Source organism: Bombus huntii, chromosome 14 (genome assembly GCF_024542735.1).
Source record: "Bombus huntii isolate Logan2020A chromosome 14, iyBomHunt1.1, whole genome shotgun sequence".
NCBI lineage: Eukaryota > Metazoa > Arthropoda > Insecta > Hymenoptera > Apidae > Bombus > Bombus huntii.
In genome coordinates this window covers 10,592,806-10,620,014 of record NC_066251.1, presented here as the reverse complement: position 1 = coordinate 10,620,014, position 27,209 = coordinate 10,592,806, and the positions used below count along the sequence as shown (strand labels likewise).

At 38.7% G+C, this 27,209-nt stretch overlaps 1 protein-coding gene across 3 annotated transcripts in view; it reads right to left on the bottom strand.

The window, feature by feature from the left end:
• LOC126872819 (neuronal acetylcholine receptor subunit alpha-7-like) overlaps nt 1–22,552 on the bottom strand; it is a 171,767-nt gene extending 149,215 nt beyond the window's left edge. Inside the window, exon 1 of one of the 3 annotated variants that reach the window (XM_050633009.1) lies at nt 21,426–22,552. Coding sequence is in view for 2 of the 3 variants with exons in the window: in XM_050633007.1 (XP_050488964.1) it covers nt 21,426–21,471 (46 nt within the window). In the remaining variant the exon portion in view is untranslated. The remainder of the gene's footprint in view (nt 1–21,425) is intronic. The other 2 variants (XM_050633007.1, XM_050633008.1) reach the window with 2 other exon arrangements.
• Nucleotides 22,553–27,209: the final 4,657 nt, after the last annotated feature.

The window sequence follows — 27,209 nt, the reverse complement described above, 5'->3', positions numbered from 1 at the left end:
ACTTCAAAACATAAAAAAGCAGAAGGTATTTCGTGTTTCCAGTACTATATATCGTGAAAGTAACTAAAGGGAAATTATTTATAAATTCTTCTTTTACTTTTTGTAGCTACTCTACTAGAATGATAATATTGATATCGCTCGAAGCTACCACATGTTAAGAGTTTTATAGCTACTTGACGTATTTCGTAGTTCACAAATAAAATTTTAGCAATCGACAATGCACGCTAGTAATTGGAAATGTATTGCGTTTCGTGTATGTCAGTAAAGTCATTAAGAAATTGCCATAAATAAATATCAAATAAAACGAAAATTATCAAATAGCTGTGTTCGATCACTTGAATCATCAATTTTAATTTCATTGGATTTCCAAAATGATCCAGTCAGATGTAACGAAGTTTGATAATGATGTTTAGTGGAAATTATTCGAATTGATTAGATAAAAAGATTTATTAAAAGTGCGATTATAAGAATTTTCATTCAATTGGCAAATTCATACGGTAAACGCACGATAAGTCGAGATCAGAAATTGTTTTTCACGAAATTCACGTGTGTGAAATATAGTAAAGTGTAAATTCGTCTGAAAATTCCCATTGGATTCGGTCGCGGATCAGACGAGGCTCGAAATAATTCGACTAGAAAATTCAATTTCGAAGCCATTCAGTTCGAGAGAAAAGGGAATCCAAAAATCACAGGTAGTTAAAAGAGAGAAGAACGAAGAATAATTTTTGAACTTCGTAAAAAAGATCCGAGTTGATCGAATAATCGAATAAACTTACTATATTAATAACTAAGTAGATTCTTTAGAGAGCTATTACATTGACAGAGAGAAATAATTTTTCGAAGTTAGTGGACCATTTGTTGCATAAAAAGGTCAAGACAGGTGACGAAAAAATCCAATTTAAAGCAACCCTGAAGGCTCCTAGGACAATAGCAAAGGAGAGAGAGAGAGCGGAATAAAAGGAGAAAAAACCAAATATATGGATTTCCTTTCGAAGAACATCTGTTCTGGAACGCTACTTTACGGCACGTCGCTGTTCATCCTCGATTGTCTTGTTTTTGTGTGTGCTTACAGACGATATCTTCGCCCTTTCGACAACAGTCCTATCCTGTCGACAGAGTCCAACTGATTCTTCAATCTTGAGGAGAAGTCAAGCGTTTTTCTCGGACCTTCCTGAAGATCCTTGGAATCTCCTTTAGCTTGCAAAGAAAATGTGTGTCAGAGTAAATGGAAATTCCTACCTAAATATACCATATTCTTTTTAGGAGATTTAAGATCCATTATATCATTATAAAAATTATACGATTTACAAGTTTTCTAAAAAAAAATTTCCTCGGATTAATAGTGAGAATGCAAGTTCGTTCTTGTTCGTTCTTTCGTCCCATGGTTCGTACGTACTCCATCAATCGACGTATCATCGTTCAAATAAAACACGTTTATTTATAACGCAGTAAATCGCTGTCAATGCCCATTTCGACATCGATAAAAAAGAGGCAGGTAGGCGAGATTTTGCTTCGGAACTAACGTCTGACTGAACGCGGCTATGGAAACAACTGCTGTTTACGACGCCTAGATATATGCATGTACATTTGCCCTGTAAATTTAGTTCCATCTGGTAAATAGTTGAGGACAAAAGAATCTCTCATCCTTGAAAGAAACTGATCGAGTGTGATGCAAAGACCGGGAGAGACGATGAGGGCTTTCGTCTCTTGAGTTTATACTCCCGTCGAACTTATCGGATAACCGTAAGTTTCAACAGACGAAGTCACAACCCGTTCATCGACGGTGTTGCCACGCTGTAGGCACGTGAATCTAATGATGGCTCGCCATAAAGTCTGGAGACTCCTTGAAAAGATACCTTTCCCGGAAAAATGATGCACTCAACGATGAGTTTGCATCTTCTCGACAACTGCGACTAGAAGCATCTCTGCCTGGCGTGTTTTCAATCGCTCCTTTAGCCTGCATTTTACGATCCACTAACCTCTTCCGTTTCTTCCTTTTTCTTTTTTATCTCGAATATTAATACCACACGTTCGTTAGTCAACATTACAATTCGATTTGCATTTCTCCAACGTTAAAGTACAACGTTTCTTCGTCGATAAAAATCAATTTAGCTTTCAGAAACGAGTTGAAGCTTCCTATTCAGACTATGGTTTGAAAAATTATAAATCCTGGTGCAACGAAGTGGAATTTCATCGAACTGTGTAACATAAGTTCTATAGATCTTTGAAAAAGTCAGTTTTTCCTTTTCTGCAGTTTCTTCGCAATGAATGTACATCTGACTTAGTCTTAGATGTATTTACCTTTTCAAATACATCGCGTATTTCGAAATAGAAAATCTAATTCATACATTTTCGTATGTCTCACGCAAAAAGGGATACCAGACTGCCGCAAAAGCCGAATGCAGACGAGGAATGGATATTAAATATTGATACGAAGATGGAAAATATCGAAGGACGCTAGATCTTCCGTAAAAATTGTGTTCTTTTAAAAGCAAACCCTCCATTTGGACGCCGATGCCGGCAATACATACGACATTGCATACAAACGAAGAGTTCCAATGGAGGAGGAACGTTTCATCTTGGTTGATTGACACGAGTATTTCCTAGACCTGATCTTTATGATCGATCGCGCTACTGTGCGGTCTACTTGCCTCGATAGCAAAAGGTAGTCGAGTCCTTTCCTCCGCGAACAGCAGAAAATTCATTTCCCGCTGATTCGGTCGACCTCGTTTCCGTGGCACGCGAATAAATTGTACTCACATTTTCGTTGGTGATCGTAGCGTACGAATACCGACACCTAGGGAATCAGTCACTAAAGGAAATCGAGGGTCTTAAATGGTCACGTTATTCGATCGATGATACTAGACCGTCTTAGAAAGGTCTGAATAGCAGAAACTTTTCAGCGGTTAATGACACTCGCGGGGATCGATCCACGTTCATCCACGATGGAACATCGTTATGAGGTTAACAAGAAAATTAACAAGAAGCTTGTTTCTTCGATACGGCTCGTTAAATTATTAAACGATTAACAGAACTTCAAAATTATTTCGTGCAAAGTAATTTTGCTATTACGCTGTTCAGGAAAATTAAGATTACAGCAGGGTAATAGAATAATGATGTAGGCGATAACGTGCGTCGTTCAAACACCGAAGTTCGTAGTCAGGTATCAATCGATATTATATTTCTATGCGTAATTTTTAAAATACACGGAGGAGCAAACTACAATGATAACAAAAAGATGGGTTTAACCTCCACGTAGAAGTTAATTAATTGATCAGAAAGAAGTATTTCTTCGGTGGAATTGAAGACCGAACGTGAAGGTTTGCATGGCAAATAACAGAAAACAAAGGTTTCAACCAGATCTTTTCGCAGTCCTTCGAACGATCGTGGAATGACAAGACATACCGTAGTGGTCGTTACTTGGATACTCCGTAATCGAACGTAAACAACGTAACCTGTAACATTCGTGTACAACAAAAAGATGTATCCAGAAGGCTTGTTTGTGTTGCCAAACTTCCCTCGGAGCTTTACTTTTACGGGCATCCACCATTAGAGAACATTCGAAGGCATGCTACCACCACGTCCTGGATGACAACGGGAATAAAGTTTTGATCTATGGAATTTATTGCTATCCGGTAGAAATTAATAGAACAAATGAAAAAAAGTACCTTCCTTGTGTATGCTCTTTTCAAGAATGAAAGGATTCCAGTCCTTTGGTGCCGCGACGTACATCGCATTGTAGATTTCAATCGACCACTGTGATCTGATGAAAAAGGCTGATACAAAAGGAACGGGTAGGGAATTAACGAGTCAGTCGAGAAAATATCGATATAGATCGTGATGATTTTCTCTAACTCTCTTATTTACTTTGAAAAATTACGCTGAAATCTGTGGTCTTTCACCGTCTTTTCCAGAATCGACAAAAGATTGGCAAGAGGCTGTTCCTTTTTGATGACAGCTACGTCTATAACTTGCGTAATATATATCAGACTTAGAAACTTGTTCGCTTCGGGAACATTGACTCTGCTCCTAAATCTCCTCGTTCTCTCATTATTCTTCGGTAGCAATCCTCGATCTCTTTGTAATTTTCCGCTGATTCAGATAATATTGTGTCTCAGATTATTCCACAAGTTATTACTAAAATTTTCTCCGTGTCGTGCCTGCCTCTCCTTGATTTTAAGTTAACCTCTTGGGTACTATGCGCCACTATAGTGGCTTTCGCGGATGTCATCTTATATTACGACGCGCCACTATAGTGACTCACTCTACTGACTCATTCGCTCACCGTTTGAACTAAATGATCTATTTCATTTGTCTTGCCTCACACTTTTTTTGTCCTCGCAACGTTTTATAACAGTGTTAACGATATACAGGCAGAATATATAGCCTTTGTTTTTGATAGGCCAGTGCCAGATATCAATTGTTACTTTTCATTAAAATAAATATACGATTATTAGATGCTCCTTTTAACATGCCGATCCGTATCTTTATAATTTTTTAGAATCTTCAACCTGAAAATATCGCTTCAAAACATAAAACGAAGAGTAATTTGAAAAACACTATTGCGCTATGAGTGTGAAAATTGTAACGTGGGTCTATGTGTTGTACAGTGCTTTAAAATATATCACACTCAATTGTATTATTAATTATTAAAGTAAATTATTAAAGTTAAAGTATGTCCATTACATCTTTGGAATGAAATTTTTTATAACTGCGTTTTGTATAACTTGCGTAGAGAACAGCATTATCACACATTGCTCGTCGTTTACGCGTAATTCGCGTCAAACTCTGCCGTACAGAGAAACAGCCCCGCACAAAATTCAACTGTACCTAAGAGGTTAATCAAGAATAATTTGACTTTTAGTTTCAATCTGTGGTATCGTAGAAGAAAGTCCTTAATTGGGTAAATCGATACAGAAAAATCTCGAGACGAGATTTCCTTCTATATCGTTGTCAAAAGTGCACAAAGAAATCTCAATCTCCACGTAAGTAACAATTATGAATATACGAGTACACGAAATGGCAAAGACATCCCAGGAAAAAGGTATTTTAACTATACTGTCGAATTCGAAACAAAAGTTTTTCCTCCTTCTGCATCCCCTGTTTCTTACTTTGAACACTATCTCAACGACCTCCTCGATGCTGTAATATTCGGTAGCTGTTTTCGACGTCGCTCTAATTTACGGCGTGGATCTTGTTGCTCGGCGCTTGTTGATCCGTTGTAGAAAACACGTAAAAGCCGCTCCTTCACGTCGACTGCAGTCAGGTAGATCGCGCCCATCCCCAATCAGGCTTAATTGATCCAGAATTCTGCAGATTGTCTGCAGTTAGCATGAAGTGGAACATCGGTTAGCAGGAACGACGACATCTTCCTACAACGTGACGTACACTCGTACACTTCACTGAACCGTGGCTCGGTGTGTTTCCGCCTCGCGATGCCTACGATGTATACGCGCCCGAATCGATCCGTACGGCAAGCCGAGCTTCTTTCAAGGGAGCTAGAAAGAACGGCCGCCTGGGAGTCACCGACCCTTGACACTCCTGGAGACAGGAGTGGCTGCAAGTTTTATGCGCTCACCGCCTTTTCCTTTTCATCCGTGCCATGTCATATGGCTGCTCTACCGAAGGCCGTGCATTATCGACCTGTTAACTGCCTTTGGGACTCGTTTACCTTGCCTGCAGTCGCACGCACTAATTTTCGATCATCGAGCCAGGTTTAACGGCCCGACGATATCTCTCTTTGGAAACCAGCGGCACGGGACAATTGCGCCGATCTCTGCAGTTTACGAATCAGCCGGGCCAGTTTACGAATCCAACTTACACCGTGAATTCCGCACGCGTTCTCCTGGAAATTTCTCGGAGAATAATTGAATTTTATTCGATGGCCCGATTCAGTTTGCAGTGCGGATTGTTCGTTCGATTCTCTGAAGTGTGGGAGATTGATTTCGTTGATAAATTTGAAGATGTTTTTATGGGGTCAAGCTATCGAGGCCCAATGTTCAATATTTTTCAGTCAGTTTACTTTGTGTTATCGAATTCTGTATTTTAACGTCGTAATTGTGATATGAGGAAATCGAAAAGTGCGATTCCAAGATCGTATAAAATTCAGATTAAGCTAAAATATTTAAATTTATTTTAATGTACAAGACATGTTTACGGAACGTATAAATTATAAACAATTTGCACGCATTTTTAAAACTGCTCTATCTCTACACGGTTTCATATTTTTATCGGGACATTCAATTAAATATATATTCAACGATGCCCGTGTTTCGGTAGAGTTTCCTAGTTCCATGAAGAGATAACGCGACCATATATTCACGAACACGCAGCCATCCTCGAACCGACTAAATGACCAATATGAAATTCTAATAGCATATCGAGACGATACACTGTAGTAAGCTTTCTGAATTACTCACTGACCCCTTTTTTACTGTTCTACTTTTTTTCTACCTTTCTCCGCTTACTTCGCCGTAGAATCCAATACACGTACAACCATTGTTACGTGTGGAATTGTAACCTTCCTGCGCGTTCAATATGTGAAACGCTTTTGAAAGGAATTTTGATTTCATATGTCACATAAGTTATTTATTAAAAGTCGTTGCGATTTCTTCTTATTTTTCTCTCTTCATCTTTTCGCTTTTCCTTTATGTTCGAGTGGATATGTACATGTACAGATAGAACGGAAACATTTCCCACAATTTCCAAATATTGCCTCCCATCGTGGCTCACTTTCGATTCAGATTCGTGAAACGAAGGAAAATAAAAAAAGTGACTAGGAAAATGCTGGAAATAGATCAATGTTCCTATACATAGCTTACAAGCGGTGGAAAGTGATATAGATCGTTTCAAACGCGTGCCACAGGTTTAGTATCCTATGAATCTAGATTAGTTTGCAGATAAAAACAAACATTTTGGTTTCACGTTGACTCTCACTGAAAGTATATATATATATATATATATATATATATATATATATATATATATATATATATATATATATATATATATACACTTTTACATGACATATAATATATATATATATATATCAAATATGTCGTTTCAGCTTCTGTTTGCTAATAATAGAATCATATATCATCGTGTTCAATAAACTGGCGAGCAAACATCATAATTTTACAGTGAGAATTTAAAGCCCACGCGTGGATAGCTAATAAATTAATTTACGACACACCAAGCACGTCGCTGAACATATTAACGAGATTGCGTTGTAACGTATCGTAAAAACGAAGCGTAAGTAGACTATTAAAGTTGATATTCAGAATAGAGAGTAACGATCGATAAAAAAAAAGAAAAAACAAGTTAGTGAAAGAAATGATGACGCGAGAATTTAAGGTTTCAGCGTATCGTCGATCTACCGTTTTGTGAATTGCAAATTGGAAAAGTTGAGTCAATCGTATCCAATATTTTTTACTGCACAGCCAAGTCCTGTGTGCATCGAATTCAATTCTCGAAGCCGGTTCGAATATGCATCGGTCGTACACAGATCCAATTCCCCAGGAACGAGAGGGGTAGGAACTTGAGTCTTTTGTTTTGTCTCGACAGAGTGGAATTTCAATAACAAGTACCCACCCCCGAGAAACTTTTGATAAAATCTTCACGAACCGAGGCTATGGTTATCCTCTCAGCATCTATGTATCCGACATTGCCTCCTGTTATCAACATTGTCGTACTTTATCCGCACGAATTTCGCTGAGGTACGCTCGATTTGGAGGCGCATTCAAAGTCAATACGAAAGAATCAATAAAGAGATACATATCGTGCTTGTCAAAGGACACGAATGAAAGGTGCTTTGTATAATTTTTTCAGAAGAAATTAAGCTTTAAATATAGAAGAAACCGTCAATTTTCTAATCTTTGATGTGTTTCCTTTTTTATTTTGCACATATTATTCTTTCATATTTTTGTATATTTACGCTGCTCGCAGTGCCACACATTCGCAGTCTATTTCTAAAAACTCATTTTAATTAAAAAATTAGCAGGTAATCTGTCAATAACAAGCGGTCCTTGAAATTAATTAATCACATCGCGCGTTCTTGTAATTCGAATCTGAAGCCGCTCGAAGAGCCAGGCAATTAGAGAGCCAGTTAAATATTCACGGACCCTCGAATTCTGTATTGTTTCTAAATATGCAGATCGGGCGGCGTACCTCCGGTACCGGGGCGCAATTTCTCAATTCCTTCCTCCGACTCACCCTCTTAGTTTGCTCGTTGAACGCGCATAAACCTAGGCGGAAAATCTCGGTAATCGATAGTTGACTCGATATCACGGAGTAGAGAAACGCCGTCTCCTTAGGGGGAACCGTGTTCGAAATATCGCATAATCTCGCATTCTCCATCTTCCTCGTCGGCATAGGCGACATACCCACAGCCCGTAATGGAAGCAATCTACCTCGAAACAATCGGATGCGCGATCGCATACGACGAATTAGGAAGAGTGTGCATTGTGCCAGCTGATACACGCGAACGCGTACATTTGCACATGACCGGACCTGAAGGGGGTGAAGGAGACAGGAAAAGTGGTGAGCGTAAAAATTTGAAAACACACGGCCGGACGAACGAGCGAAGAAACTCTCGCAAAGTTCCGGAAGGGGAAAAGAGAATATCGATTGTTACAGGGCTTACTTTTTTGCCGCTGAAGAAATACGTACCTCTATGCCAAAGGAGGAATTTCTCGGAAAGACAGAAAAAAAGAGGAAAATGAATGTAGCCTGGCATGATGAAAGACACTCTCGTTGTGCGACCAGCTTTCCACGAACCGAGATAAAGAATCTTTAATATTTTCGCCAGCGCCAACAGCAATTATCGTTGTCATTAGTTGATTGTCTTTGATTAAAGTGTTGCTGATCATCGTCCTGATTGCATTCCAGACGAGACAATCTCGAGACATTTTATTGTAATTGGTGTCGTTTTTAATTGGTAACGTTCTTAATCGGGGTTTACGGTAATTTTTACTTGACCATCGTGTAGATTGCGATTTCATTTTTTATTGCGGAATGATGTATCATGTAACTTGCTGCTACGGTATTTCTAGAAATTCTCTTTGCTTTCCTGTGTACCATGAATCGCTCTCGATTTATCATCGTCGCACTTTCTTGCATTAACGATATCTCTTCGTTATTGAAGAAAGAAGACGTTAGAAATGGCTCGAATTGTTCGCTGCTACGGTTAATATGCTATCATGAGTGAGAGATAACGACACGGCTCTACGTTTAATAGAAAAACGAAGCAAAAGCTGAGCTTTGAAAAATGGACTTGCTACCTAGAAGAGAAATATCCTCATTTCTTCATTTTTTTTTAATTTTTATTACGGTACACTTCTTTTCAACTAACCCCTATGGGGCTGGGATTATAGCCGGTTAATACGAAAATGATATGTGACATTAATAGATTGTTTTTATTCTGTGTTGGCAAAAATTTAATTACTGTTATTTAACGATTAAAAATCATAGGGAACATCTAACAATGGCAATCGCTGTTGCAATGTTTACATCTTGGTAAAGCTTGAAAAAAGGTCGTATATCTCGCTGTTAGCAAGGGGAAAAACCGGGCATATAACCGCGAGAAAGAAGCGAAAGGCTGATACACCAATCGCGGTGGCTGCCACTGGAAGGAGACATTGACGTGGAATCGATAAACGTCAATCTCGCTCCCGTTCGCATGGCTGACAATTAAATTCTCGTATGAATGGTCAGCCCAGTGTTCTCATAACGCACAATGGAATGTTGAATGAATTTTTAGGCAGGCAGAAGCGAGTGTTCGAATTTAACATTCCTTAAACGATTTAAAAGAAGAAACGAAGAAGGTGCATGAAACGATAGGTAGAGGATAACGAACAAAAGGAAATAATCTATCCGTTTGTTCATACTCTTATTTGGAACAACATACCGCTCAATTGTCATGGCATTTTTATTCTAACTACGTATGCCTGCAACTGAAAACATTACCAAGATAATTGGGAAATGGTAACGAATAATGGAAACAATTTTCTGTTATGGTAGCTGTATCTGCATTTTCCTAAATTGCTCTACTTTTATCTATCTTTTGGTAAAGATGATTTTGTAAGCTTTTCATCATTGCGATGGTGAACGTGAAAATTCTCAACGGCGACGTTTTAGCCGCATAAAAATTGATTCTACGCCAAATCAAATTCACCGTGGAATCATCTACGTTCGCATCGTACCATTTTGTTGCTGGCAATTATCCGAAACAAAGGGCACAAAACGTGCAAAAGTATGGCGCGTAACTGCCGATAAAATACAAAAAAGGGGGAAAGAGGAAAAAATAAAGGAAGGAAAAGGGGTGGAGAATGATGAACGAAATGACAGAGTGCGATATTCGATGGATAAACCGCGGGAAAGGATTTGCGTGCGTTTCATGTGAACACACGGGTGAAGGGACGAATCGGGATCCCCGCGTACACGTCTACGCAAAGACGCGTGTATTCGAAACGTGTATGTACACGAGACGCTCAGTCGATATGTAACTATGTCAGATTGTAAGCTGTTGCACCGGAAACCCAGTGATAAAGCTTGCTCCCCTCCCCGCCCCTTATCTCACTTCGAAACTAACTATTTGCTCATATTGCCTCCCATTACGACCTGCATGAAACTTGGACAAGCAAAGCGACAGGAAGTATAGCTAGGCTACGCATTTACGTTCATGGCGAATGTTAATGGCGAGACGTTTCGTTGATAGAAACCTTTCCGTGATATTATGTGGCTTGTTCTGATAATCACAGTCGAAGGTATATTAAATTCGAAAGCTGAAATTGATGAAAGTTTCTTTGGTACTCTGAACAATCGCTTCGATTAATTACTTCCACAAATATTGATGCTTTTACCCTTCCCAAGATCGAATGATTTTTAATCGTGGAGAACATACTTTCTCTTTTATAGATTATTAGTAATACAAGCACATATTTTTCGAAAACGTTATCGTTATCATTAATTAACATATTACAGATCTCTTGACAGGATACAAATGTAATTTACAATTATTTAATTTGAAGAAATGAATAAATTCGCAAATTATTCGTAAATTATTGTGTACAATATCAATAATTTTCATTTACGTCAATATGGATCAAGAAATACATACGAAAAGGCAACTATTCAGTTTGGTTTCATATTGTAGAATATTAGTATCAAGGATTTGATCCTTGGAAGGATATCGAAAATAGAAGGTGGATGTATTAAAAATGTGAATGACTTGGCTAAATTGATAAGACGTTGCAAAATAATCTTTCAGATACGTATCGTTCTCGCTAGCCTGAGATGCGAAACGGTTTCCAGTTGAAATCCGTCTTCATGGATCAATAATACCTTTCTTGAAAGCCAGCTATGAGTGGTAAATGGGACGATCTTCCGACCCTTCAAAGTACCTTCCCCTGTAAGTCACCCGAACTGTATAATACATCATTGGCGTAAAGTTTCGTACCCTTTAACACGAAATATACGTGTAGCTATTAAAAGTTGAGAAATTCTCGACTCTCACGCGAACCTTCCTTTTTCGATAGTAGTATCGAGTCGATTCTTTTCCTCGTTTGTTATCCCGAGAATAGGTATAGCACACCATGTAAAAGTTTTAAGCCATCCGTCAAATGTAAATTTGAGAAACGTTTAATTTAAAAATTATTGATAATTTGCTCAAAGTATGGATTAATTTCAAACAAATAAATATTTTATGTCTGTGAAAAATATGGCCTAGGGCTTTTTTCACAGTACTACAGTATAATACATATTCGAAAACTAACTTTCATTATTTGCAAATCGAACGGAAAATCGACTTACAAAACGCATTAATTGCATAATAATTTAAGTGAACCGGGGAGACAGCGAGATTTTTGCGACGTTTTAAGATATTCGTTCGACGCTGATTTATCACCGAGAGATAAAAATGCGCGTTTAATGGCAACTGAATTTATGAATACTGATCACGAAATTAAGCGTTTCAGGGCCGGTGCCGCATCAAATACCGCGGTTAAGGAAAATTTAATTAACGTCTGTGCTCGACCGTGTCCCTGTTGGCGAACTCTTCTCGGCCGATATCTTTGCAGGCTACGGAAAAAGAAAAATAAAAAAGAACAGCAAATTGCAGGAAACAAAAAGCACTTCCCAGCGACATCAGCCTTTCTCAAAGAAATTTTGTTTATAGTTATTGCAATTTAATTGCTTTTTAATGTTCCTTGACATTTGCGCCTCGATATTTTCATCCTGATAAAATGTAGGACATCGTCTTTCCTTTCTTCTTCGTCGAATCATATTTCGTCGGATATCACGTCACTCATCGTGTGTTGCATTATTAAAGGGGTTACTTTCGCGGTTATACTTGGTTCGGCTGAAATTAGCCGGCTGCTGGACCAAACAGAGTTTAATAGCGATAGCACGTGGATTATTTAATACCTAAACGTTTAATACCTAAACCGATCGAATTGTCTGATGCTTTTTTGGTCGGTGTTATCAGACGGTTCGTGCGCCAAGTTCTTCAGATTATACCACGTAAATATTTAGCTGTTTCCTCGTCGAGAGAAGACTCGACCCTTTTTGAAGTACGTCGTCATTCGGTCAAGATAAATCGCTAGGAGAATACTCTCTGACACAGAAGAATGAACAAGCAGTTTCTTGAATCTTTTGGTACAAGTAGAGCCATGTATCAGTGTATTGCGTATGAAATTGGCTCCTTTATGTTTTTAATTTTCATAAATATATATGTAAATGCTTATTATCATAGATATGTCAATTTTTATATATTATAGATCTTTTGATAAAGTAAAAACTCAGCGAATAAAAAATAACCATTTCAGATCATTTTCTGATGACGATATTTTTCCAGAAGTAACAGCCTGAGTAGAATCAATCAAGATTTCCTTAGCCTACTTCAACCCAACGACGTTGTAACTGTCGATAAAATTATAGGGATCTCTCTACTCGTTCTAAGGGGTAAATAAGCTGTGTACATGGTATAAACGATGTCGATAAAGTAATATTAGCGCTATCCAATAATTCAATCCTGGCAATTTCAGCAAATTTCTTGCATTCACGCAATTTACGAAGATCCGTTCTGTAAGTTAATCTGCAGTAAGTGTTTTCACGAGCTAATTTTATTCTTGCTCGGAAATTCGTTGTTTTGTTTAATAAGTACGTAGTGAATATATAAATTAATAAGCTCGCATGAAAATAACAACTTAAATTCCTATATGTTTAATTGTCATTTTTCATTCTCAAACTTCTGAAGCTTTTGTACCTTTAAAATATTGTCTGTGTAATATTTCCTTGGAATCCTCGTATCAATATAAAGTAATATAAGCTTGTCCATATGTAAAAATTAATTAAACTCACTTTCTAATACAATTTCTTTCTCCTGATTACTTTTACAATTACGAACGTGAAAATAATTATTTCGGGAATTTTCACTAAAACGAGCTAGTACAATCTGTCGCTATAACTTTCATCGTATTCGAACTTTTATGATGAATTTGCTCGAACATGGGTTTTTTTCTTAGAAATCGAGTTATTCATATAACGAAATCCGTAGTATAGGTAACCAAAATCCTGAGCTGCTCACCTTTCTACCGTGATCGTAACGACATCACAATCGACGATAAAATTACAGTGATCGTTGTTCGTAGCGAAAACTGAGATCGTAGTTCGTGGTAAAACACAATGGCGGATCGATGTGTTCGCCCGAATGCTCTAGGAGAAATAGCTTGGAACATTGTTAATTCCGAGCTGATATAGGTATATACGTAGAAGATCCGAAATGTTGTCGCAGTAACAATAACTGTGAGAGAAAGCAAAGAAGAAAATAAGAAAATAAATTGACGAGGGGTTGGAGAAAAGAGGCTGGCCAAATAAATAGGTTGCTTTGTTATATTGCGAAACATGATTGCATTTGGATGAGCGAGCAAAAAACTGGAATAAATCTTTTCATAAGATCATTCGGTAACGATGAGGGACTCGGAGAAAAATGATACTTGCGACAAAATCTCCAATTTGAGAAAACGCTAAGCTAAGAACGATGACGAAAAGCTAAACTTTAGTAGAGAAACTTGTATACTACAGTTCGTGTTATCAGTACAAGTAGTCGACTCACGCTATTTTTATAATAGAAATATTATTACACAGCGAGTGACACGATGAAACGAGGAAATGTCAACGTTTTTGCTTTACCTTTGAACTGATATAACATTTCCCGTTATTATTATATCATTATTCTTATTAAAGTAAATTTATATTTTTATAACGTCTTTGTTCTTTTGTATTAAAAACTTGATTTCAATTTTAACGAAGTAATGAAAACGTTCGTCTCAGGACTTTCCTACATAATTGAATTAATATTATTAGTGATAAGTAATTCATAACTTGGACTTTGTTGCTGGTAACTTATAATTTGTTGTTTCCATTTCTTTTATCCCTTCATGACTAAAATACTTCGTGAAAAAAGAACAATCGAACCCTGTAAGTCAAATTTTGATTCGCTACAAATGCTTCACAATTATGCAGGAATAATGAGTTTCGTCACATACACACGCGCACGCGCACGCGCATAAGGAAAATCCAATTTTAAAGCTTCGAAAATAAGAAATTGCAACGTAACACAACAATAGTAAATACAGAACAGGAAATCGGTACCTTTCGCGAACGTATCCAGTTCGTGAAACAAAGATCAGATAGATTGGAAAGAAAAATGAAGAAAATAAAGAAAGATACAAACGAAAAAATTTGAGACACAAATTAGACAAAAAATATTCGCAAAAATAAAAGAGACAGTGCAACGATAAGAAAAGAAAGAATAGTGAAGAATTTGGTTGGCCGGCGAGGAACTAAAAGTTTAATATAAAAGCGGGAGGAACAAAGGTAAAAAAGATTGGAGAAACCCGATGAATTATAGAGAAACGATGCGATAGAGATAGAAAGAAGACACGAAGGAAAAAATGAAAAGGATCGGTGAGAGTTGTGAAGCGAAGCAGAGGAGTAGAAGAAGAAACAGAGAAGTGAAAGAGACGAGAAATACAGGAAAATAGAGTGAGAGTATGCACGCCCACGCGCAGTTGAAACGCGCCGCGCAACGTTTGAAATTTTAACGACCTCTATTCTAAAAAAGAGATGACCACGAAGAAATCTTGTGAGTCAAAGCTCGTTTCTCTCTGTAACATCGCGATAGCTTTCCAAGGGATTTGACCAGTGCTTCCGCTATATTTGCCTATTTTTTCATAATTAGACGCTCAATCTCAAAAATCACCATAGGGAAATTTTCCATCCACGGTTATATCGTGCCTTGTTTCATTGATGCTTCGAGGTTTAAAATCAAATTTTGACAGAAAAAACTTCCAACTGGAGTAAAAAAGACAGCTTCCATTGTGACGAACTCGAAATATAATATTAAACAATATAACATTAAATAAAATATAACATTAATCTTATTTTTATTAAAAAGGCCAAAGTAACTGGGAAACGCTAAAGAACTTTCCTTTGATATTTTTATTTCCACCGACAAGATATTCTGACACGATCGTTCAATGTGTCTGTCTGTTCATGTTCCTACAAGAAGTTATTTACAGACTTCTCAAAACATTTTAATGATGCTTATATACAGAAAGAATTGAAATTTTTCTAATGAAAAACGTCATTATCCATAGTACATAGAACTCGTTTCTCTTTCTATTTGTTTTATTTAGAAAGCATTTTCTATGGACGTAAATATTTAGTAAAATACACCTGTCGCGTTTAAGAGAATTTGGCTAAAATTATTCCTTTCTCAAAAATTCTCGAAAAATTGGGTAAATGATTACAAAAGGAATAGGGCAGTGCGCGTTTATGTGTGCGGTTTAAATAAAAAAATACGAGAAATATCAGGTGAAAATTAACTCTAATATATCAAGGGGAGATTTTAATGGTACTACTTTTTGATTCTCTCTTTTTCGTTTGAATAGTTTAAAATGCAATGTGTATTTATATGCGACGAATCTATACTACGCGCACACGTTGTGTTTCCACGCTGTAAAAAATGTATTTACAAAACCAACGGGATCCGGAAAGCTTGTCATGATTACCGAATATTTTGTTTTACGTGAACGTAGGTTTTTCAAATTTTCATCAAAGCATGGGCGTTTGCTGTTTAAATGTTTTAACAGGATGAAACCTTATACCCTTTCACCGGACAGGTTCAAAACCAATGTATATAAAATCACGAAGCCTGACAAAACTTTTATTACCGCCCGACAAAACTCCGCAACTCGAATGCTCATAAGGATGGCACGTTTCCTTGCCTCGGGGCTCGTGAAAACCACCGGAAGATTCATAAACGAACAAAAATAGGTCCTGTAGTGAAATAATTTTTTCATCCTCTTTAAAGGAAACAAAATTGTTTTTAAATTTGTCAGAAGTTCCTTCGAACGAAAATAGAAAAAAATCCAAAACAAAAGCAGCCTTAACATTAAAATAAACATTTACAACGCGATATTGTCTGAAGGAACGTGAAATATCAGAATTATGTTTTAAACAATTTCTCAAACACAAAAAATGAGAAGTTGAAGTGGTACTGTTTAACTATCGAAGGTAAAATTTATGAACAGCAGAGAGAAACAATAAAGTATATTATACGAAAAACACTGACCACGAATATTCTGAAGAAATAGAAAAAATTTATCCGTATGTTTCAAATTTAAACAAACCATCCAAAAAATATAAAAGAAATAAAAAAAAGTTGGTCAACGATGGACCCGTTAAAGACAGTGGCTGCGGTGGGAAAAACAGGCAGCAGCTGAAAGCTTGTTTTCCCGGAGCTTCTCGCAGCGTTTGGCACAGTTTTCACTCTTGACGTGCATGATCGCGCCTGTCGAAAGAGTCGTGCGCTCGACAAGTGAGGGAGAAAGAGAGGGTGAAAGACGAGTCTGTGAGCGTGCGATTTCGCCCACTCGCGCTCACAGACAGACACACATCCACATATTCTATATACATTCGACCTCTACATATATAGCTCATGCGCCTGTGCGTGTGTCTCGGTTGCAGCAGCAATCGTGCGACCGTGTGTTAAGGCTAGCTCTCTCGTACAGTGTCCTCCGCTTTTCAAACGACCAGGCGCGCGCGCTCGATATTCCGCTGTTGTACACCCACATACGCCCACTGCCACCCACACACGTAAGTACACGCTTACGCATGCAGTCAAGCCAACAGGCTAAGAGCGCGTACTCGACGCGTGTGCGAACGGAATCTTGCATCTGCACAGTGCAGAATCGAATCCGGACCAACGAAAAGCGACACATCACACGACGACTGCCACGTCGAATCATCGACATTTGCGGAGAGTGAGCTGTCGCCCTTTCCGTGTGTTGCAAACGTCGTGACAGACGTCGGTGTATACTACATAGAGTCCAGTCGCATGGGCGCCGATTGTCGACTCGCGAGTCGATGCTCGGAAACAGCCCCCTGAGTGCTCTGAAGCACCGATCCTCCACTCTGCTGATCGTACGGCTTCGATTGGTCACCCGGGTACTCAATGTCCCGCTGCCATTTCAAATAAAGTAGATCTCTGGCTCGATCACTGTAATAATCAATGGCGATTACGTGACAGAGAAAGAATGAAATTTTATGGTATTATATAAAAGAAATTATCTCTCCTTCCTTTTCTTTCTATTTTTTAAATTACTATTAACTTTTTATCTAGATTGCTATTAAATTTTATCGCATCGGTGTTGTGTTCTGGTTGCTTCTTTTATTAAATTTCGTCCCGTAGTTCTCTATCTACTTTATGTAAGCAAAGAGTCCAGTGTCCATAAAAGAATTTAAAATATTTTTCCTATATAAATTTAAAGCAGGTTATAAAGCTAGAACATGTCGAAACATTAATTTAACCTTTGGGAAAAATTTTTATGAGAAGATAATCAATTTAAAAATTTAAAGGGATTGTAAAATTATCTTTAATATAAAAAGGTTTTAGTAATTGAATGGTAATTGTTATTTCGAAGAGATCAAACTTGTTTAAAAATTAGTTCAGAAATCTCGGAAGAAATCTCCGCGATGAAATCGAAATCACGAGTAATCTAAGTGAATAGATGTACACCGATATATCTCAGAATATATACAGGTTTACAATGGGTCACGTATTTTTCCGAGTTCAGTACAGTGCGCAAATTACGGGTGAGCTTTTACATAATGGGGTGGAATGGTAGTGTCGTTCCTATCGTTACTGCAGACATATTGTTACTTTCCCTGGTTTTGCGTCACGGCGACGCATTATTTAATCGCGTGATAAAGTTGTTTCGAAATTTGTTTCATTATTACTGGTCCATTTTTGGAATGTCTGTTCTCGTACCATTTGTATTTCGCGCGCTACCAGCAATCGGCACGTGCGCCCGTCTCGTACCAACGTATCGCGTTGAGTTACGGGAGCGATCAACGGTTTTCCCATTCTTTTCCTTCGCGATAGAACGTAAAAGAAATGAAAAGCGGCAGATGATTCCTCGTTAACTTTATGTTTTCTCTGTTTCACGCGAACGGGAAACACCGAACTCGTGTGTTACGATGTTTACATAGATCATAAAAGACGCGTCGATCATGTCTTCGGCCCATATCGGCTTATTTACGAGGAAGAACGTTCATGAGGAGAAGAACGAAATGAATCAACTGCAACTGTAATCGACAAACTGCTTAATACAGCAACGTAATCGGCACTCGATCATCGCTCTTCTGTATCTTCTATGAGAAACTTGTCACGAATTCATTTAACGTTTGTATCCCAGTATCTTTCTTACGAGAGATCGATTAGACCGGAGAAACTATAACGCGAAGATAGAGTGTGGTATAACGTGTACACAACGTAAAATATATCGGAAGTTGCAAAGTGTGGAATAGAGAATGATGTTATCTTATCGAAGTTGGAGGTTTATGAAACTGTGAAACAGTTGCAAATATTGGTAACGTAAAAGAAAATATTTTATATGTTTTCAATATTTATCAGAATATGGAAATGGACAAAATTTCTTTTGAAAGTTTTTGATACTGAACAAGCAAATTGGAGTATTTAATGAATTATAAAGGCAATTAATTTATTTCTTCGATTTTACATCAACAATTTCCTACAAAGAGCCAGGTCTTCCGTAATAAAAAAAACGGAACATGAAGTATAGTAACCAAAAACCAAGGTATTCATATTTCCATATCTATTTATCGAAATACATATTCTTTATCAGTCTTGATCAAATTCTAATGGTCAAGCATTGCCATGAAATTAGTATGCTTAGTATTCGGTTGATCAACTCATATTTCACGCAATATACATGGGTGTCTAATATATGTACGTATGTATACACAATGTATATGCATTATATATTATTCACACAGGATATATTGGAAACCTTGTTAGGAAATTTACAGATACGTTCATAAATCGAGATCAACTACATCTTTGTAAACGTAGATTCGCAAATTCATTCTTTATGTTCTTTTTGTCACAAAAGGAACATGATTATTTGCTTTCGTTCCTTTTATCACAAGACATTCGCATATATCTCTTGCATAAAATATCAAAATTACCAAAAAATTTCAGAACTGAAGAATTTGCAGACGTTGATCTATCAGGAGCAATCAATTTCAATCTTTAGCTTCTTCAGGGACGAATTTAACAAGATCGAGAAAAGATAATCATCTTTTATTTTTCTAACAAAAATATATGTATATCTAGCCATTCTGCAAAAAATCTTCTCCAGTTAAAACCTGAATCATGTACGTCAGCATCCCTTAAGAGATTAAAATTTGTTCAGAAATTTCCTGACAACATTCCAAATCCACATCAAGGAGCAAAAATAAACGTCGTTTCATAATTCCTCCCTCATTTTTGTCTATAATCGAACAGCTCCGAATAAGCAACACAGGGACAGGTCTCTGGAAATTGCGTGGGCAAGTTGTACACCGGAAAATCCTTTCCTACGCCCACATCGTCATGGTTGTACATAGACAAAGACAGAGAGGAAGACAGATGATGAAGGACGACGATCGTTCTCATCGTGGTCCCAATTAATCAAACGTTCCGCAAAACAGAATAAGGAAACGGTCACAAATCCGGCATCGCGTCAATTAAAATTTACCGCATCGGAAGCTGATTGTTCCACCTCGTCTTCTTCTTTCTCGTTAACAGACGCTTCGAGCTTCATAAAAGAAATTGCCATGGCGAAAAAGAAATTTAGCCGCGGAACAGCGTTTGTTCATTGACGAAAATTTAACAAAAATATCCGTCAGATTACGTGCGCAAATATTGAGACAGCAATAATTTCGTTGCGAGTGTGTGTACGTTCTGTCTGCGGGCCGAAATCAGCGTACTAACGAGAGAGTGGCTGCGCACACGTCACGCAGGAAGCGTCGCCAATGACGTCAAGCTGCCAACACGTTACGTAGCAAAGCAACACCTTCCCTCGGGCTCATTTGAAAATCGTTGCGCGTCTTGAGCACTCGCGACGATAACGAACTCGAAACAGGTCGAACGTTGAACTTGCGTTCGCGCGAATGCTCAAGTGATACGTTTGTTTGCATAGCATTGAGAGAAAACTTTCGCTAATACGTGGAAATGGTTAACGACGTTCGAATCTAGTCGAAAATTTGACGTCTGATACTTTAAAACTCTAGAGAGAAAAAAAAATAATTTATTTGCTACAAACGATTGTCAAAATTTCGAGATACGAATTGCTACTTTTTCGATATTGAGATTGGCCGGTGAAATACGTGACACGTCTTTTTAATTGACGTAAAGATCACGACTCGTAAATATTTTCATTGGCTGGACGAAAGATTAAATATCGCGATATAAATCAACCTTCCGTTTTAATCCTCCGACTGTCATTGAAAATTGGTTAACACAACAAATCGCGAGCACGAATTCGTTTCGATCGGACGTGTAAGAACTGCTTTGACAGGCGTCATTATTTGGCGATGATTTATCGTTCCGGCCGCGTTTTTGACATCGCCGCAGCTTAAAGGGGTAAAAGATCGCCCCGAATACCGAAACCGTCACCGTGTGGAAATCCCTATGGCGCGACCCGTGCAGAGACCCGTCTCGTGCGTTTCGAGAGCATATCGCGCTTTGGAGACAAGAGGGAGAAAAATAAAACGGGCAAGTAGACGAATGCAAAGATAGATAGAAAGAGAGACAGAGACAATAACAGGAAACAGTGAAAGTAAACCGGCAACTAGAAAAAAAAGAATGAAAAGAAAAGAAAAAAGAACGAAAGAAACACGGTTGAAATTTGTATGGAAAAGCACAACACCTGGTTCCGACCGTTCGCGTCGCGAGAAAAGCGATCGTCTCTAGGACGAGAGCCTAGCAGCACAATGAAAAATGTATTTATATGCCTGTGCCGCGACACAGAGTATCTAAAAGAGAGATAGATCGGTTAGCTAGTATCGCAACAACTCACCCGATGCAGCCAGGGCTATAGCCGCCATGAGAGTCCAACGTCTCATGTTTGCACGATTGAGGAACCGGAGCAGTTCGCTCCTTCCTCGATCACCACCACCTCCGCCACCACCGGCTTCTTCTCCGCCTCCTCCACCTCCTCACTATTCGGTTGTCCTCGCACGTGGCTGCAAACGCGTCGAACAGGAACGGACCAGCTGGATCCCGTAGGCACTGTGAGATTTCTTACGTTTTCGTGCAAACTTTCCACCCGAGCCTGAGGTCTTCAGTCTTCCGAGGGTCCACCTGAATTTACGTGCCTTGAACACGGCAATGGCATCGTTTTCGTTCTATCAGGGGCACGTGACAGCCTCAGTGGACCTGCAGCGTGTCCCTGCGCGTACACCTCGCACGCACTAAGCTTCAGCAGCTCGCTTGTGCCTTGGTGCGGCATCGTTGGGCATCGAGGACATTTCTCTTCTTCTCTTCTATCTACTCTCGTTGTACTCGTACTCTCGGCTCAATTTCACACAACTCTCTATTTTCCCTGTGTGCTCGCGTTTCTAGCTCTCTGCCTCCCACCCTGATATGCGCACGACTTGCTCCGATTCGTATTCCGCTGGATCAGAAACAACAGACTCGCACACGGAATAGCGAGTAGTCGAGAGTATGTACACGAAAATTACTTGCACGGCTCACAAACGCGTCGTCGTCGTCGTCGTCGTCGTCGTCTGTCGGTGAGCCAGCTCATTCGACCGACTTCCGATCCGAGTTATTCCGCGCCGTCCGATCCCCGCCGATTCCCAGAGCGCGTCTGACTGTCAGCACCGTGACGCTACTACTACCACGGTTAACATCCTTCTGATCCGTTCGAGATCGATGGTTATCGCGGATGTTCCACCGTTTCTCCAATGTCCTCAAGTGTCTCCGTCCGTATCTTTTGTCACAGGAATGTCAGATGCGCCCTCGCCGGCGACCAACGCTGGACTGATTCTCATTTGGCTGCAGCGCCGCGCGGTATCGCCGCCTCGGCTCTCTTTGGCGCTAGCGCCCTGTGTAGCCCACCGCCACCGATGCCTTTCGTCTCTCTTCAACCGATACCGATCCTCTCGCTTGCGTGTTCCCTCTTTCTTCGATCAGTGCCACTCTCTCTCTCTTCCTTTCCCTTTCCTCTCGCCATCGTTCTCGTTCACTCCCGTACGGCCCACATTCGCCCATCGTGGGGTGGCATGGTATACCATGCGGTACAACCCCCTTCCGCCGTTCTCTCGTCAGGGTTTCCCTCTTCGTCCCCCTGCTATAGTGCATGCCAACATCGCCGGAGAAGAGAGAATCGTTACTATGGCGAGATCAATATGATAGGACGGCGCATGCCTCGGTATCCTTATACTTGAACCCTTCGCACTCATCTCACTCGCTCCGCTTCCAACCGCGCGCTACTCGTCCTCCTCTTCGCTCGTCTTTCTCCTTTTCCATCCTCTGGCTTTCCCCTCTAACCGGACCGCAACTCTCGCACACTCCGTCGTCTCGTCTCTTTCCCTCCCCTCACGATCTCCACCAAGTAGAGGAGAACGTAGTGTGCCAGACCGTAGGTGAGCGCGGCGTTGACTTAAGTCGCTTCAGTCAACAGAGAACCGTATGCGGGAGAATACCGTCTCCTCTCTGAGTCCTCTTAACGTCCCGATGCTCCGATTTCTGCTTTGTGCCTATCTCCGTTCCGAGTCTACGTTTTGACTCCTTTCTTCGTGCGTGAATCATCGCTTCTTCTCATACGAGCCAAGAAAGAGCAGCGACGAGATCCAGAAATCATTCCATCAAACCTTCCATCCGTCTTCCGTTAGCGATCTTGATCCTTGAGATTCGCCACTGGTTCATCCTATCTACCACCACCGCTGCTGTTGCCGTTACTGTTGCTACTGCTGCTGCTCTCTATACCATATCTCTTGTATCGAAATCGTTCCGCGAAACTTGCTGATTGATCGACCGAATTGAATTTCGGTTTCGCTGCTTTGTATTAGGTTTACAACTTTATTTTTTAGATCGCGGGAGCTGGCTAAAGGTTTTCGTATTTATGTCGTAGGATGCCTGAAGATTGTTATTAACCCTCGTTCTAGAATAGTGATTGTCGTCATTTTAAAAACCTGTTGTAGTTAGCAAGTACAAGACTTTGGGACTAGTTACTTAATTACAGAATATTCCACCGTAATTTCTATAGTATGTTTTACGTCATAAAGACTATCGATAACACGTACCATGTAAGATATAAAATATACAAATTAAAATGAAATACTTTAAAACTAAATATAAGCAAACTTAAAATTAACCTTCGTTTTCTATAATCCAATTTATAATACCAACCGAGAATTAAAATCAATTTAGTAATTATTTACATATAAAATTGTAAAATGCTACTTTTCAGTTAAAAATTTTCCACGTTCGATAATACTAGTTATTTCTTCGAGAATCTTTATTGAAAATGTAAAATAATTTTAATATAATATTACCACCGAATGCAAATTCATAGTAATATTTAGCGACTTCCACGTGCCATATTTTAATTGTAATATGTAGACATACATATTATATATTTATGAAAAGATGAGAGAAGTAAAAATTAGCGCACTTTGTTCGATTAAAGAAAGACACAATTTTTCTTCGAAAGGTTCGCTTTGAAAAGATTCGCACTATAAAGGAGACCGTCGCGTCTGTGCGGCAAATTGCGGCATTTTTGTTATTAATTTTTCAAGCTTTACCATGCTCCAATTTAGTTTCGAGCCACTTTCCTCTCGACCGGACATATTTTATTCTGTCAATGTTCGAAGGTGCTTCGTATTATTCAATTATTCGTAATGCTTAAATCAATCGGAATTCTTCCAACTAATATCATTGAAATTGCTTAACGTTACAATATTTATACCATAACATTTTTATAAGTAATCTGCCGGCCATTTTAATAATACTTACCTTTACTTAGCTGCCTTACTTTTGCATATCTTTCCACTCTTACAATCGCAATACCTTCGTTACTTCCGCTCATACCACGATGCTCCCGTTTTTATAATCTTCTTATTTTTATTCTCGTACTTGTTATTCCAAGCATAATCAGCATATCTTAATTAAATCCGGCCATGTTATCACTAACGCAAATCCACTACTTACATTTAGCTGGAACTTCGACATTTCCACGAAACTCTGTTCGAAGTCTGTTAAGTGAACTTTGTAAACGCAAGCCCTCGATCTCTGCCTCATTTTATATCACATTTTTACCATTCGTTAGCCGCAAACCGGCATACTTGATTCCATTGTTCCCATTACTGATGCGCTCGCGAGTCAGCCTCGAAAGAATCAGCAGCTCCAGAACCGCTTTGTGGTTAACAGCTTCCGAGTGGCGTGCCTAGCACTTGCCGATACTCCTTAACGCTACGCTGCTCAAACTCCCTTTTGTTCCTTTCCTCTGTCGATCTTTCTACTTCGTTCTACGATTCGTACACGAGTGCAACTACGTGAGCCTAGTGACCTATGTTCTTCACAACAGGGATGACGCTCGATGGACGTGGTTACGTGGAAAATTGAGCATCAATCAACCGAAAGGCAATGATCTCTCACGTACGGAAAATTCTGCCAATGTTTCATTCGCCAGAGCTAATCTCTTCCAATGATTTTTATTCGATACAATTCTTTCCCGTATGATTAGGTGGAAAGTAATTCTTCGAAAATATTTCTTCAATATTATACAGGGTGGTTGGTAACTGGTGATACAAGCGGAAAGGGGGTGATTCTACGCGAAAAAAGAAGTTGAAAATATAGAATAAAAGTTTTTCGTTTGAGGCTTTGTTTTCGAGAAAATCGACTTTGAATTTTCGCTCGGTACGCGTGCACTTTATCACGTCTCGTTATAACGGATCTCACTGTAGATCGTTGTCTCGATGGAAAAATTAAAAAAAAAAATTTTTTTTTAATTTTTATTCTATATTTTCGACTACTTTTTTCACCCCCTTTCCGCTTGTACCATCAGTTACCAACCACCCTGTATATTATTCAATTTCTTCAATATTATATTTCTTCATACTAGAAAGTATTAAAAAGTATTTAGAAAGACGATGTATTCTAATAAAAATATTGCTGTAATTCTCGGATTTCAACATTTCTTTTTCAGTTGGATCATTTTCGTTCGAGGCTTATCAGTAACATACTCTAAAGTTGTCTACAACTGTTTCTTCGGATTAATCGAATAAATATATTTATCGTTATCGTTAGTTTTCGAAATGTGTTTTTCAAGGATTATTCGTGTTCTCGAATATCAGAAAGCAGAAGGTAAAAAAAACAGGACTTTCTGACTGACCTAACACGGTATGTTTCTGAATACATCTCGAATAGAGTATCCTCCTTTTATTGTTCGGATAAAATTTGTTCTATTTTTTCCTGCCGATGAAAAATGTGGAGATGGTTTCGTTTTGTTTTAATGCGCGGCTTGAGCCCTCATTGTTCGCTAACGTTCAGATGTTGCGTCAATACGTGTTTTACGTGGATTTTGAAATTTGCACGAAATATCGATGCGTGCAGCGTACCAAGTTTTTAAGAGAAAGAACATCATTTTATATCTAAGAAATGGTAGCATAGCTGTTGATCTTTCTTATTCGTTAAAGCTACTTATTCCAACTTTGCTAAATTATACGCGCGCCAGATCCGATAAAATTTTACTAACAATTATACACGTAGATGTATAGAATCTGGTTGAAACGTTGACAGTTGAGAACGTCTGGCAATCGACAATCCTCGTCACTGATATTATTCGTTCGTCGTGTAGAACATAAATGTCGTAACGTTTAACTGTAAGCGTTAATAGATATTAATTACGAGATTATTTCATCGTGTGTTACCTTTTCATCGTATTCAGTGATTTACAAGAACGACGAATACCTCTGTTCTCTAAAATTTGTTCTCTGTTTATCCAAAATTAATCATACGATGAAAGACATTGTATGTATTTTCTTTCGGTATGCCTTTCTTTGGTTTACATCGTAATTGATAACGCTAGTGGAATGTTACTTTACCTCATGTCGTGCCACATTATTAAACGAATAAATGTTTGATTCTTCTGGGGGGAGTCGCACGCTATGGACGATTGTTACCGGAATATTCTCGATATTATCGATTACCCGATACTACCAGCGTCTTCATGCTTGAGACGTTCGAACGGCGTCGTAACAGCACCACAACAGAACGCTAATTAACCTGAATACTGACAGGACATCGAGGGATGCAAACTAGCGAGCACGGATTTTCCTAATAATCCCCGATCCGAATTGTTTAAACAGAAGATTGAAATTTTCATCGCAAACTTTGCGTTTGAGCATCGAGTAATTTAGCGATCACACGAATTGTTTACTTTCATAAATAATATTCGCTTCCATATATTACGAATAAAATTTTATCAACAAAAGTAAACTCGTTCTGTGAAATAAGTTCGTCTTTAAGGAAGAATAAGAAGTATAATATATACGCCAATTTCTCGAACGTAATGTCCTAGATTTTTCATAGCTTTTCTACCTTTGCATTCAATACGATCTCAGAACAATTTTATTTCCATATCGTTGCACGTTCTTGTAAAATATTTGTAAAATCATATGCTATTTCGATAAACCGTTGCATTTATGCGACATCTTGCAATTCAATAATGAACTACGTGTGCCCGAGTACGAGATTATCAAATCATTATTATACAGTACCTAAACGTAAATCGTTAATAATTAAAGTTTAGTAGTTCTTCTCTATCTCACTCTAACAATACTGTTGAGGTTTATCT